Source organism: Carcharhinus amblyrhynchos, chromosome 6 (genome assembly GCF_965287045.1).
Source record: "Carcharhinus amblyrhynchos chromosome 6, sCarAmb.v2.hapA, whole genome shotgun sequence".
Lineage (NCBI taxonomy): Eukaryota > Metazoa > Chordata > Chondrichthyes > Carcharhiniformes > Carcharhinidae > Carcharhinus > Carcharhinus amblyrhynchos.
Window position 1 is genome coordinate 99,334,793 of NC_137329.1, and position 16,265 is coordinate 99,351,057.

General features: G+C 41.5%; 1 protein-coding gene across 5 annotated transcripts in view; it reads right to left on the reverse strand.

Moving 5' to 3' along the window:
- LOC145344156 (dedicator of cytokinesis protein 4-like) overlaps positions 1-16,265 on the reverse strand; it is a 410,020-nt gene that overhangs the window by 277,033 nt on the left and 116,722 nt on the right. For all 5 annotated transcript variants that reach the window (XM_080191055.1, XM_080191054.1, XM_080191053.1 and 2 more), the window contains exon 7: positions 3,495-3,579. In XM_080191055.1, coding sequence (XP_080047181.1) covers positions 3,495-3,579 — 85 coding nt within the window. The remainder of the gene's footprint in view (positions 1-3,494; positions 3,580-16,265) is intronic.

Sequence of the window (16,265 nt, forward strand, 5' to 3'; positions counted from 1 at the left end):
TTATTGCCCATCCCTAACTGCCCTTCAGAAGGTGGTGGAGAGTCACATTCTTGAACTGTTGCAGTCCAGATGGTGTATATACACCCACAGAGTTGTTAGGAAAGGAAGCTTAAAATTCATATGTGGATATGCATCTCTCTTGGAACTTCGTCCCTTCCAAAGAAGTTATTTGCATACATTTGTGGGAAGACCTGGTGGGTTAACAATTTTAAAGGTGTAGTCAAAGATGTGGATTGAACAGGATGACAAAGTGCCAATCAATCCCATTTAAGCGGAAGTAGTTGTTAAGAGCAGAAATTGAGCCAATGTGAAAAAGGAGTCATTACATTGGTGACTAAAGGTAGTGGCTTCATTCTTCCCAATTCTGAACTGGGGAAGTTACAATTTCTCCTGAGACTTAATGCTAGCAAAGTAATCTGAGAGATGCAGTCAAGGCTTGGCAGATTTGTTTAAGGGTGACCACTTAAAAATGAAAGCTGCCAGGATAAGGCATCGTTCAACAGCAATTAACAGCTCGAATGGAGCTCTTGAAATTGGCCACAGGAACAGAACTGCAATTCCCAGCATGCTCTGCTGTCTACTTAATGCGAGATTGGCCAGAGCCAGCCTCTAGTTTGGTACATTAAACATTAGCCTGATACAATGAATACTGTAATGCTGCCCTTGGGTCACTTGTCTTTCTGGCAGCCTGCACCCCAGCTCCTCCCGCCTGACACCCACCTCCCCAGCCTTGCTAAATTCTCTGTGTACCGAACAGGCGCCAGACTGTGGCGGTTAGGGAATTTTCACAGTATCTTTATTGCAACATTAATATAAGCCTACTTGTGACACGAATAAATAAACTTTAAAAGGTGTCCGCTGGGAAAGGATTAAAGTTTATTTATTTGTGTCACAAAGAGGTTTATATATTAGATTGCAATGAAGTCACCGTGAAAATCCTCTAGTTGCCACACTCTAGCACCCACTCAGATACAATGAGGGAGAATTTAGCATGGAAAATGCACCTAACCAGTACGTCTTTTGGACTGTGGGAGGAAACCCACACAGACACAGGGAGAACATGCACATTCCATACAAACAGTGACCCAAGCCAGGTCCCTGGCACTGTGAGGCAGCAGTGATAACCACTGTGGTACCATACTACCTCCCTTCCCTCCTGAAACCTTCCTCCCAACCCTACCTACCTGCTACCTCCCCCCCAAACCAGTTTCCCCCAGTTGCCTCCTCCCACTGGACACTTTCCTCCCTTCTTTACACCTCCCTCCCCATTCCTTCTCACCTGCTGCCTCCCTCCCCGGACCATCTTTCTAGCCACCTCCTTCCTACTGCTCACTTCAATCCCTCCCCGGCCTCCACCGCCACCACCCCCCGCCCCAACGTATTTTATGGGAAAGCAATTTGTGTTCAACACATCATTTGCACCTTCAAAACATTGTTTCTCATCTCCATCTTAGAGGGAATATCCTTATTTTTAAGCTGTATCCTCTCATCTCTGCAACAAGCAAAAATATCCTCCCATCATCTATACTATCAAGAACCCTCAGAATTTCGTATCTGAAAAAGGATCACCTCTCATTCTCCTGAACTCCAATGGATACAGGCCGAACCTTTCCAACCGTTCCTCATGAGATAACTGCTTCATCCCAGGATTCATTTGAGTGAACTTTTGCTGATCTGCTTCTAATGATTTACAACGTTGCTGAAATAAGACCACCAATCCAAGCAGGTTCCCCCTATCCACTTGCTTGTTACTTCCTCCTCTCTTGCAGTCTAATATCAAACTCCCCCGAGGAGCAACAGAATTAGGTCGAATCTAAAAGCACTGCTGAATTGCACTTGATTCATAAAAAAAATCAAAGATCTTAAAATTCCGAGTCTCCGTCACTAACAACTTCTACCCAACTCACCCTGTCAAACTTGGTGGAATCAGTCAATTAGCAAATGGCAGAAAAGGAAAAAGCACTTGTCAAACTAACAACTGAAGTTGAATCAGAAGGCTCAGAAAATTCACTGGGGCTAATGGGTTGCAGGAAAAGCACCTTGTAAAGCTGACTGTTCTGAAAGCAAAACTGGAAGATGTGACTCCAACTGAAACCCTGCAGTGCAGAAAGAGGCCATTCGGCCCGTCAAGTCTGCACTGACTCTCTGTCAGAGTACCTTACCCAGATCCTTCCCGTCACCCTAACCCCAAATATTTAGCATGGCCAATCAACTCAACCTGTATATCTTCAGAATGTGGGAGGAAACCAGAGCACCCAGAAACACACACAGACACTGGGGGAAATGTGAAAGTTCCACAGAAGTGACGTCTGTGTGGAATTTTGTCCAAGGCTGGAATTGAACCCATGTCCCTGGCACCGTGAGGCAGCAATGCTAACCACTGTGCCACCGAGAAGCCTGTCAAGGCCAACTTCAAGCTAACATCCTCAGGACAGGCTCAGCACATTTGTCTGAGTCAAAAGGTTGTATATTTAAATGTAGGCAGATTTGAGCATGTAATCTAAACTGACACTGGGGTTTAGAACAAAGGACAAAAAACAAAAGAAAATTACAGCACACGAACAGGCCCTCGAAGCCTGCACCAACAATGCTGCCCAACTGAACTAAAACCCCATATCTCTCTATTCCCAATTAGACTGCACTGCTGAAGGTGCTGTCTTTCAGTTCAGAGTTTAAAGGAAGACTGCCTGATCAGGTTGTGGCAAATGACTCCATCAATTGAATAAGATTAGAGAAGTTCTCTTGTTATCCTTGATTACATTTATTCCACGGCCATCAGCACTGATAATCGGACATCTAGTTCATCTGCAAATTGGCAGCTCAAAGTGATATACAGCTTCAATAAGCAAGAGGTACTAAGATCAAAAGGCCACACATTTTGGAAGCAGTGTGACAGCAGCTTTCAAACAAGATTTTTACAAGATTCATCCAGAATTAAATGGATGAAAATGGGGGCAATGACTGCACAAAGGATGCATTTCCAACTGGCAGCCTTGGTGTGCAGATAACTATGTTCACCAATGACTGAGCTGAATTTAATACCTAAAGGGAATCATGACAGTGAGCTAATTTGGAAATGTCCTCAGATTTTAATCAACTAAAGGTCTCCCTTAACGAGTTATGTCTGCAGCTGTCTGGCAGCTGGCAAAACTTGGCTATTACTTTGCAAAGGGCCTGCAGCTTTCTGAACTGCTAATGGGTGAATACAGGCCTGTTTAGCTTGGCTTTTCTACAGACTACCTCGACTCTCCCTCTGTTCCTTCACAAAGCAGAGGAATGGGGGCAGTGCACAGTAAACACCACTGATTTCTGAGACAGTCTACAACTGTGATATTCAAGATTAAGTAAAAATATTGAAGTACTTCAGTTTTACAAGTTAAAACATTTAAAACACTACGAATGCCTCTTGTACAATAGCTTTGTCACTAATTTCTCCTTCAAATGAAAATTGTTTTATAACAAGATAATAATCAAAATCATTAATAGATGCTCACCAATTTGTACAGTTCTGTGACACTGATTTCATCAGGATCCACCATACTGAACTCTTTCCTTGGAACCAGATCCAGGCCCATCTGTCTATTTAGGAAGATAAAGGAACATATGATAGATTGGTGTAACTTTTCAAGTGCTTTAAATATAACCATATAGTAACTGTGTGTATTTATTGAATTCAGTGCGCTGCACCGGACTGTGGCAACTCTTATTTTGAAATTTCAATTTACATTTATATACCTCTAACACAGATTCAAAATGTTTACAGTGCAGGGGACTGTTCAGTCAATCAAGCCTGCACTGGCTTGCTGAGAGAGCATTCTACCTAGTGTCTCAGTGCCTTATCCCCGTAACCCTGCACATTCTCTCTTCTGAGATGAAAATCCAATTCCCTTTTGAATACCTCAATCAAACGTGCCTCTACTACCTACTCAGGAAGTTAATTCCAGACTCTGATCACTCTCTGGGTGAAAACATTTTTTTTCATCACTTTTACTCCTTTTACCCAATTTTTTGAACCTCTGTACTCTAGTTCTTGATGATCGCATGAGTGGGAACAGTTTCTCACCATTTAGTCGGTCTATACCTCTCAAGATCTTCAATGCCTCTATCAAGCTTCAGGCATCTTTTCTCCAAAAAATTAACAATCTTCCCAATCTGTTGCTACAATTCTTTATTCCTGGAATCATTCTTGTGAATCTTCTCTCTAATGCCTTCATATCCTACCTCAAGCATGACACCCAGAACTGAACCCAGTACTCCAGGCGAGGCCTAACTTGTGTCTTATATGCAACCTCCTTCCTACTGTACTCAATGTCCCCATTGATAAAGCCCAAGATACTATATGCTTTATTAACTGCTCTCTCAACATGCCCTGCCGTCGCCAATGGCTTAGGTACATATGCACCAAGGTCCCTTTGTTTCTGCATCTCCTTCAGTTTCTCTCTTTTTATACTGTCTCTCCACATCCTTCCAGCCAAGGTGAATCACCTCACACTTCTCTGCATTGAGCTTCATCTGCCATTTGTCTGCCTAATCCACCAACACTTCTAAAGTTCCCCCACCATACCCAAAAACATTTCCAATCTTCATATCATCTGTAAGTTTTGAAACCGTGCCTTGAATTTCACAGTCTGGGTCATTAATATGCAAGGAGGAAGAGCAAGGGTCCCAGCACTGACCCTTGGAACTGTCCTCCAATCTGAAAAACAATTTATCACTAGAGTTTCCAATCATTCAGCCACTTTCTTACCCAAGTGCCTACTTCCCCTTTTATTCTATGAGCTATAACACAGTAAGACACACCAAGGCGCTAGGGAGAAAAGTAACAGACAAAGTTTGGCACTGAGTTAACAAAGGGTGTGTGTGTAATTTAGAGAATGCAGAGACAACTGAAGCCATGATGTGGCTTCAGATGCCAGTGTTGGACTGGGTTGGGCACAGTAAGAAGACCCACAGCACCAAGGTAAACTCCAACACGTTTATTTGGAATCACAAGCTTTTGGAGAGCTGCTCCTTTCTCAGGTGAATCAGCCACTCACCTGATAAAGGAGCAGTGCTCCGAAAGCTCGTGATTCCAAATAAACCTGTTGGACTTTATCCTGATGTTGTGAGACTTCATACTGTAGGTGACTGAACGCACAGCCACCAATGGCGGAGCAAAAGAATTGTAGAGGTGTGCATGAGGCCAGAGTTGAAGTAACACTGCAAGCCTGGAGAATTTTAGACTAAGAAAGGATCACAGGTAAAGAGGTGGACTCCTTAAGAGTAGGAGGAGGTGGGGGGGCAATTTTAACATGAAGATGATTTCTAAAGGGCATTTCTCGACTTGAAGGCAAAGTAAATCAGCGAACACAGGAGTGATTGGTGAGAGTTAGGATCCAGACAGACTTTTGAATGAGCTTAAGAACACAGAGGGTGGAAAATGAAAGTCTCATGAGAAGTGCAATGGCACTGGTGTGTCTGGAGGTAAGGATGAGGATTTCATCCACAGATGGGCCTGAGGCAGGGACACAAATAGAAACACTTGCATTTATAAAGCACTTTTCATGACTTCAGCATGTCCCAAAGCACTTTACAGCCAATGGAGCACTTTTGAAGGAGACTGACAATATTATGAAGATCTTGGTAACAGAGGGGCTATGAGTCAGAAACTGTTGAAGAGCAAAAAGGATGCTGAAGCTGCAAAAACAGTCTGGCTCATCCCAAGACAACGGTGAGGGAGGGGAATGGAAATAATGGCAAGGAAATGGAGTCTGTGGCATGGACCAAAATCAATGGCTTCAATCTCCCAAATGTATAATAGGAAGACATTATGGTTCAAAGCAAGATTTTGAATAAGTAAAATATATCCCTTTGCAGACTGTTCAATTTTGGAAAAAATGAGTCAGTAGTGTTGGCAATTCTGAAGTAGCAGACTTGGCCTGAAGCCTTTCTACATGTAGGTTATTAAACCACTATGTGAACTGCAGCAGTATCACTCCAGTGTCAGATCCTCACGTGTAACTCAATTAAACAAGCATCACGTCAAAAAGGGCATCTCACAACAGTGACATGACTCAAATTTGATGTGAAGCTGCATTCTAAATGTCCCCAGGTGGTCTGCTCATGCATTTCTGAAGCTCAGAACGAATACCTTTAATGGTAGGAGAGAATAGATACTCTGCCCAATACTCTAAACAATATAAATAGGAGCAGAAAGTGCTAGTGTCATTGCTCATTGTACACTACAAGGATCATCAAAAGGTGACAGGTACCAGTGTCAGGCTGTTACAACCAAGGCCTAAATAAAGCTTCTGGAAAAAAAAAATCCCTGATGCGTCAGTTTTAAACTCTGCCAACACAGCTTTAAAAACATGTAGTGTTTTCTGACAGCCCTCAATGCTGAGACAATGGTTGGTTTGTCATTTTAATGCTGATATAGTGGCTTTCATGACATACTTGCAGTTTGCCCAATCATGGAGGCTTGAATGCATCACTCATAATTTACCAAGTGCCCAACCCCTTACATGTGCCACTGAAGCACATGGAAACCACTCGATAGACTTTCACACAGCCTGCAATCTTCCCTCACTTCTTCTCTACAGTTGGTGTTCATTTTGCCCAACCCCTTGATATAGGAACATGCCTGTCATGATAGATTCAGGTCACAAACTTAAACGAATGAACCATTACAAGCAGCAGCAAATTTATCCAATTTAGATTTCTGAAATTCTGCCTGCAGTAACAGAATCAGGTTGGACATGATGTCAGGCTGAACAGGACAGTGCTAGGATTGGTAAACAAGAGTTCTGAAGAGAGACTGGAGGTACCAGCATGTCAACTGAGATGGTGAAGACATTGAAGGAGTTTAATTCACGTTTTTAAGATTTCAACAAAGAGGAGAGGTAACGGTGATTTCCTCTGGTTGGAGACACTGGGCAGGATTTTCCAGCTGTGTTCACTGCGGACATTTGCTGGCTAAGATTCCTGTGGTGGGCAGGATGGGAAAATTCCCCATTGTTTTAAAATTACAACAAAAAAGAGTGGGGAAAAACACAACACTGCAAGGAATAGTTTTATTTGGGGATTGAACATTGAGTGTTTTGTCGTAGGGATTAGAGACAGATGACACGACATATAGTTAAGGCGATGGAGAGTGGAGAGCAGTGGGATTAGCTTTACTCTAGCAAAGAGTTGGTACTGACATAGTGGGTCGAATGGCCTCTTTCTATGCATTATAGCTCTACGGTTCTACGTTTTCTAATGATTAGATTGATGCCCTCCAGAAGACAATCAAAAGCGAACAACAGCTGCAAAAAGATCTGACAAATGTCGCCCAAAAAGCTGTAACTTCAAAAAGTAATTGTTAATTAAAGGTGCAGTGTGACACAGGCTGATTCTTTTAAGCAATTTCTGAAAATAAAAATTTGTGTATAAATAAACAAGAATCCTTTGGGACTCATTTCTTTCAAGGGAAATTCTCAAAAATCTAACATGCATGGTGAAACTGCAATTTGTGCACCTCATGACAGAGTAACAGAATGGGAAACGTTAATCACTCAGACGTCAATGGAAAACAAACACTACCTACAGATGAAAGGGAAAAGGCCTTTTTGTACCCTGTGTCGAACTCAACTCTCACTCAAAAATTGAAACCTAAACATTTTCTCATTAGTTTATACCAATTTCCTGCATCAATGAACGCGACAGCTGAACAGATTCAAAAAGAATTTGAGACATCAATGTATTGTCGTTTATGAATAAGCCATTATCTTAATCAGCTTAGTGACAGACTTCATTATAGATTGCCCCAGCTTTATTTTCTATGCTAAACATCATAGTTGACAATCCGTGTTAATTTAACTTGGCAAACATGCCAACTGCTACTGTTTAAAGTTCAATGTTTGAGCATTAGCCTTCGTCAAAGTAAAATTCCCATTGATTAAAACATTGGACTTGCATCAAATTTTTGCAAACCCAACACTGATTTTACATAAGGCTCAAAAGACAAATCTGTTTGGCTTTTCTTTGTTTCTAAATAGCAATAATTTGCCAGTTCTGGAACATAACTATGAGTCAGCTGGTGGTTTAACAAGCTTATCTGAGCAATATCTGAGCCAAACAAACCAGGAAGGTCCTCGGCTCCACCCCACTTATGACAGTAGTAGTGGGATTGCAATTAGTCCCAGTACCATGAATTGGGTAAAATTAGGCAATCAGGTTTGCATTTCAGTATTTATGCAGTGGCTCCAACTGCAAGTGTGTTATCTTGGTTGAAGATGGAATAAGTTTGGCTGTCAACTTGCGGCTCACATACAAATACGAACCATTTTGAAACAGCACAAGACTACAATTACACCCTGGGACTGAAATTTCGATACCTTGGCAGGGCCCAGAAATGCCAGGCATCCGCCTGTATAATTTTCACTCAAAATTCTGGTTTTGGGGAGAAGTGCTGGTGAACCTTTCACACACCCTCGACTACATACTGGAGTGTGTCCATGATAAATCCTGAGTTACTGTAGAACACTCAGCATCCAAGAGCTGTTTAGGGCCATTGCTGGCATCAAAAGATGGCAAATTAAATGTATTCAATCCCAGGGAGGATAGGTTATGTTACGTCCTTGTACTTATTCCTATTGGCTCACTGGAGTGGTGCTGTATTAATGTATGCACCAGAAATAATTTAATAGACCTAACTCTGGAAACAGAGAGGAAACAACTATGGAAGAGACCACATACCATTAATAAAGCTCTGTTCGTTTATAACCAAAGTTCATCCTATATTTCACATCATTAATACACAACAAAAACTGGCGATGAGGACTACAGACATGTGCTTGATAGCCATCTGGAAAGAAGAAATTAACTGAGGAAAAGTCAGAATAAAAAGAAAATTTTCACAAGTGCCATGAGACTAAACAGGCTAGGTGGACCTGAGTAAACAATACTCTACAAGTAGATTATAGAGATGACCATGATTAACAAGAGGCTGAAGCTTGGTCAAGTATCTTGTACATGCAAGAAAATTGGGGAAGCTGCTGGAAATGTGGGTGCAAAGCATGCATACAGGAAACCTGCTTCAGTGAAAAAATGCCCAGGGTTTCAGCATTATGGGATCTTTTAAATAAAAATCAGGAGCAATGGAGCTCTTATACCAAGTGTTTTGATGATTTTGCGCAGGCAAACAAAATACTGAAGGTGTTATGGTGCCCAGTTTCCTGAGCATGATGGGAGAAAACCTTTTAACCTCCCCCATAGTTTAGTGCAAACTGACAAACCCAGCACTAAAATCTTCAAACAGATTATGGAGATTCTGCAAGCACATCTTTCACTGAAACTGCTTGTGATTGCAGAGCGCTTTAGAATTCGTAAAAGAAACCAGGAGGAGGGGGGAGTCAATTATGCAATTTATGACACTGCTTAAAAGACTTGCAGAATATTGTGAGTATGGAGATGTGCTGAATGAAACTAGTTGGAACAGATGTGTTCGTGGTCTATGTAGTGAAGCAATACAAAAACGTCTGTTAACTGAGAGTAATCTTACTCTGCAGAAAGTTATTGAAGTCACTGTTTATATGGAATTGGCTGCAAAGGAAGCCCAGAAATTGAGTTCATGTATTTGAATTGTCCAGCGAATTGACATCCAAAGCTGTTGAAATTCACACGTTACCGGTGTGCAAAGCCAGGGTGTTCTGCTGTTGAATGTCAAAACTGTGGAACAAAACGGCATAGAGCATGCCCGCAGGAAGGAAAAAAGTGAGCTAGGAATAAAAATAAGCAGAACAAACCATGGCAGCAATTAATTAAAATCAAAAGGAGAAATGCGGTGCAACAGGATTGAAAAGACTCACTTTTTGAAGAATTATCACTAACTGTGCCAGCCATCACTGGTGCTACACAAAGATACTGCGTCACTCCACTACTGAATGCGAAGCCAGTAAGGAAAGAAGCTGATACTGGGACAGCAGTCTCATTGGTGCCAGAAACTATCTACAGAGAAACTCTAATGCATTCCCTTATGGCCATCAAGGATAGTGCTGAAGACGTACACAAGTGAAGTGTTTCCTTTGAAGGACCGCATTGAAGTGGCTGTGCAACTCAATGAGCAAGCAGTAGAGCTGCCTCTAAATGTAGTGCAGGGAAACATCTCCAGTGGGTGGTGCATGACTGGAGATGTTTCAAGTCAACATGATGACCAATGGAGAATCAGGCCTCATGAAAATTTTTGAGAGACAATGTTGTTTTTGAGGAATAATTCGGGAGCACAGAGAATATCATGAGTCAAACTGAAAATAAAAGATGGAAGCCAAGCAAAATGCTTGAAAGCAAGGGCAGTACCATGAGGCCAAAGGTGGAGGATGACTTGGGATGACTGATGCTAATAGGTTCAAGAACTCCAGTCTTCACCAGTCAATGGGCCACACCTATTGTTCCAATTATCAGGAAAGATGGACATGTAAGGATTTCTGAGGACTTCAAGGTCACCATAAATCCAATGTTATGTGCTGAACAGTACCTCACACTGAAGACCTGTTTGCGGGATTGGCAGGAGACCAGAATTTCAGTGAAATACACCTGTGCCAGGCCTACTTGTAGATGAATGTGGACAAGAAGTTACAGGAACCTCTTGACATTCATGACACAAAGACATGTTCCGGTATCGAAGATTGCCATTTGATATGTCATCTGCTTGTGCGTTGTTTCAAAGGGCAATGGATCAAACCCAGAGTGAGCTAAGCAGAGTCCACTGATACCTGAATGACATCCTGGTCACTGGAAGCGATGAAGAGGAACATCTTTGAAATTTAAGATAGTCTTCCAATATCTGGAGAGTGCTATAGTCTGAGAGTCTGGAAGGACAAGTCTGAGTTCTTCCAGTCCTTCAGTGAATATATGGGACACGTGGTTGATGCCAGTGGCCTTCACAAATCTCATATAAAGGTTAAGGCCATTACAGAAGTACCTATACATCAGAATACTAACTCGTCATCTTCCTTCTTGGATTGTTGAATTATTATGGAAGATTTGTCCTAAACAAATTCAACAGTTCTGAAATCATTACATAATCTATTGTGCCAGAACAAGATATGGAAGTGTCATATCAATGTATTAATGCCTTTAGGCAAGCCAAAGATATATTACTCAGGTCTGAAGGTCTTAGGCAATTTGATCCTACCTTAGCCACACAGATGGCTTGTGCTGCATTGCCTTATGATGTAGGAGCAGTGGTCTCATGCCATTGGGTGAAGATCCTTCGCTTTTGCCTCTTGAACTTTGTGTAAAGATTCAAGAGGCACCAGATTAAATGGGCTGCACTGGAGATCATTATTGGAGTAAAGAAATTCAATTAGTTCCTGAACGGGACAGAGTTCATGTTGTTGACAGACCGTCATCTACTCACTGCTGTTTTGGACCACAATTCCGTCACTTGCAGCAAGTAGAATGCAAAGATGGGCATTGCTTAAGCAACATTGTGACATGGATAAACTATCAGGATTGCCACTATCAGACAGTTCTTCGGACTGCTCAAACGGGAATTTCTTGTATTTTAGACAAGTGGACAGTACACCAGTCACTTCTAGGCAAGTGACAAAACACACTTGGAGCAATCCTGTACTCTCAGAAGTGACAGATACGGTTTTATGAGCAAAGATTTTGGAACTAATACCTAACCTGAAACCCAATTACTCCAGGAGAATGGAGCTGTCAGTCCAGTCTGAATGTCTTCTATGAGGACTCAGAGATCATTCCACCATCATTCAGAAAACGGGCATTGCAGAAGCTACATGAAGGCCATTGTGTGTCATATGCAAGAAAGAAACAGCAAGAAGTTAGTTCTGATGACCTGGACTGGGTGCGAAAATTGTCAAAAAAGCTAGAAGATGTGCCAAGAGTAAGATGCCACCCTTAGCACCATTGCATTCATGGGAATGACCTGATGAGGCTTGGCAATGTGCGCACGTGGATTTTGCAGAACCTTTCAAAGGACTGTGGTCTCAGTAATGGGTTGATGCTCATAACAAATGGCCACAGATCGCTATGACGACAACAATCTCATCCAAGGAGACTATTGAGAAAGCTACAAGTACTTAATCACTTTGGATTTTCTGAACAGCTGGTAAGTGACAACGGACTTCAATTTGTCTCATGGGAATTTCAGAACTTCCTACAAGAGAATGGTATTCAACACATTAGTTCCACACCATATCACCCTGTTCTTAATAGGCTAGCAGAATGCTTCATCCAAACCCTGAAACATACATTGAAAGCAACCAAGGAACAAGACTCTCATATCATAAGAACGTAAGAAATAGGAGCAGGAGTGAGCCATCTAGCCCTTCGAGCCTGCCCCGCCATTCAATAAGATCACGGCTGATCTGAAGTGGATCAGTTCCACTTTCCCGCCTGCTCTCCATAACCCTTAATTCCCTTGTCTATCAGAAATCTTAAACATATTCAACGAACAAATGTCTCAATATCAATATCAAACATCTCAAATTCCTACTAGCTTACTGGAATACACATGTTCCATAACCAAGACCTCTCCCACCTTACAATAAAAAGACAACTACATCCCACATTCAATCTCTTGCAACCTCCAAAAACTAAGGAGGTTGTGTAGCAGCAAAAAGCACAAATGGAACACTAAGGACAAGGCGTTTTAGCTCAGAATCATTCCACAGGGGAGAAAAGGGTTCCTGCCACCATCCTTGCATAAACTGGACTCGTTTCTTACAACGTCCAGAACAGAGATGACATGATCTGGACGAGATATGTAGATCTGCTATTAGCTGGAGGAACAGACCTGTCAAAACTGGAGCCTGTTGAAAATTCAGGATCAGGATTACAAAGTCCAAACTTGAATCTTTCTACAACCCCTACACTAACAGATGGCATTGAGGAAAAAATCTGTTCGGATGCAGAGACCACCTTTAGTTCTGATGTCAATGCTGGTTAAACCCACCACTGAGCTCGTGGAAAGACAAAAATGCCAGAGGTTTACCATTCTGATAGTGGTGACCTTCAAACCTTCTGATTTATTAATAATAGATTATTGACTATTCTTCATGTTAAACTCGTTTGGGTATGTTTAATTTAAGAGGAGAGAAAACGTTATGTTTTTGTATTTAGTCCTATTGGCTCACTAGGGTTATGCTCTATTAACATAGGCACCAGAAATGACGGAATAGATCTACTGCATGAAACAAAGAGAAGCAGCAGCCATGGAAGAGATCATACAGCATTAATAAAGCCCTGCTTGTTTTTAACCAAAGTCTATGCCTTTGTGTCACATCTCCAATACACAACAGGTTACCTTTAATAATCCAAGCTTTGAGTTATTTTAGAGTACAAGGCTAACATTTGGGCAGCACGATGGCACAGTGATTAACATCACTGCCTCACAGCGCCAGGGACCCGGGTTCAATTCCGGCCTCGGTTCACTGTCCTCGTGGAGTTTGCACCTTCTCCCCATGTCTGCATGGGTTTCCTCCATGTGCTCCAGTTGCCTCCCATGGTCCAAAGATGTGCAGATTAGGTTGACAGGCCATGCTAAATTGACTCTAGTGTCAGGAGATTAGCAGAGTCAATATATGTGGGGTTATGGGAATAGAGCTGGGTGGGATTGTGGTTGGTGCAGACTTGATGGGCCGAATGGCCTCCTTCTGCACTGTAGGGATTCTATGATTAAATCTTTAACCCTTCCCAGATTTTGAGGTTTGTCTGAGAGAACAATCGTACGTCACGTTAACAAAGCACTGCTTCTAAAATGCTTTTACTGTCACGAGTCAATCACCCAAACAACGTTCGAGACCAAATTCAAGGGATTTGGGGTATTTTACAATGGGCATTCTGTTTCAATTCACTTCCAGTGCAGAACCTTGGAATTTCAGGGCTAAGTAGCTATGGAACAGCTTTGTGCTGCTGGCTTTCTGCTTTGTACTATTTTAACCTCACAGGCACTAATAATGACGTGAGGTTATCTCACACTCACTCAGTAGTTACTGAGAAGAAAAATATTTTCCACAATCTCTGTCCTCATTTTGAAACGTTTTATTGAAGTGTTTAAATCCAGTATTGTGCTTTAGTGTTGTGCTGTGTCATACTGTTTCTGTACAAAATTCAATTTGTAAATAAATATTAGATTATTAAGTACAGGCTAAAACTGACAGTATGGTGTAAATTGCATTTCAGAGCAGAGACAAAATATTTTATAACATAACCCAAATGTCAAAATGGTCATTCCATACAATGTGGTGTGGCATATTGGTTATCCCTATGCCACACTTTTTCACTCAATGCATGGATAAGGGTAAAGGCTTCAGCTCATGTAGTACCGTTCTGCGTATGCAAACTGCCTTCCTGATATGAATGTAAGTTAATATGTAAGAAAGCCAAACCAGTAGCACAGAGACAGGATGTTGTTTTGAACACAAATTGGGCTCATTTTATTCTCAACTGATTTCACCCACGTTTTTTGATTGTGGGAAGCTCGATGCAATTCAAAAATCAATATTTGCCAGGCGAAGGACAAGTTGGGAGGCAGGAATTGGTTATTGCCTTGGACAATTTCAGGTCCCTCAAACATTTTACTAATGAGAATTTTCACACTTGTTCTGAATTGCATCAAGGTGCCCCTGTATGACTCAAATATGGTAATGCAGCAGACAGGCTCATAGTAGCTTCTGAATTTCCAGCTACACTTTTCAACTGCTATTCCAGATAAAGTAACATTCACCTAAATGTCTAACTCTTTTGCTGCAACTTAGGTTTGGTAATAGGATTTGTTTTCTGTGGATTTATATGCATGAAATAGCTATGTAATGTTTTAAACACCATACACAGCTTTCACTGTCTAATTTCAATAGTGACACAAATGGTGAGGCTTGTTATTAAAAATTAAATCTAATTTCATACAACATCTTACAACGTCAAGCAGGGTGCATCATTCGAGGATTTCATTTGGAAAAATGAACATGAAAGCAGGAAATGGTCACATTAAAAGCAGCAGCAAGGTAATCCTGATAATGGATAAGCAAACTTTCATTCCTAAAGTCAATGGAAGTGGAAAGCAAATTTTAAAATATTCCAGAAAGTACAATGAATAATATTGGAGACTGTTGCACAAAGTCAAGTCTGTAGGGAAACGTGGGCACCATCTGCCACACGAGAGGCAGTCATGTAAAGGCATTACATAGGCAAGATAAAAGGAGCTGCCTTGCCAAAGATTATTAAATCATTGAAATTGTAATTAAAAGTTTAAATTATAAAATATTCTCAACAATATTTATTCCAGTATTTATGCACATTAATTGTAGGTTTCAAAATTAACCCTGAACCTGTTAATTTCTGAATAATAATATCTTCATGCTTTTGTTGGTGGCCTATTATAAATTATACAGGTCATATAACCAGTTATCTTGTTGGAACATCATTCATTTAAAGTAATACACTTTATTCTGGAATTTCAATGCAAACGTAGAAAGCTTCAAAAGTGTAAGTTTGTCTCAGAATATCCACGTTCGGTAACAGCAATTTTAAATAGAATCAGGAGGCTGCACAAACTGTGTAGTGTGGCAGGGTGGCAGAGAGACAATGCTTCCGCAGTTAGGAAATCAGCCACATTGTTCAGTCAACAGCAATCAGGAGAGGATGCAATGACACAAGTAGTGGGAAATCTATTTACATCGGATCATGACCCAGAGCCCACAGTTATTTAAAGCTCCAGTGATTGCCAAGTCACTTTTCTTCCTTTTTGGAGCAGCCTGAAGCCCAAGGTGAAAAGATAGTCATCAATAAACAATAAAGCACATTTTCCACTTGGTCTGTCCGTCAGGGAACGTGCACAGAGCTTTTTTTGTAACCAATCTAGGTAAGTGCTAAGGGCAACTCCCGAATCATTGAGGAAGGGAGGATGTGGGGGCAGGGAGGACAAACCACAAGACTTCTTAACGAGGGACTGATTTCTGTAAAGGAAAGTAGTTGAAGGAGAACTAACAACTGTCTTTTTCACCAGAGAGGCTGCAGGCTCTGCCGAAGGAGGTGATGAAGAGGAAAGTAGTTATTTTGGAGGCTTCAGGGATATCTCCGAATGGAGCCACTATGCAGCTGTCACAGAAGAAACTGGCAAGCCTTGCACATCATTGCAGCTGCCATGGTCTCTGGGCTGAGAAAGATTGCCAAGTTAGCTATATCTAAAAGTTGGCCATTCAAAAAACAAGGAATGCCTGTTCAATGCATGCAAATATAACCTCAGAGCATACATGTCACGTCAGCATTGCAGCTTC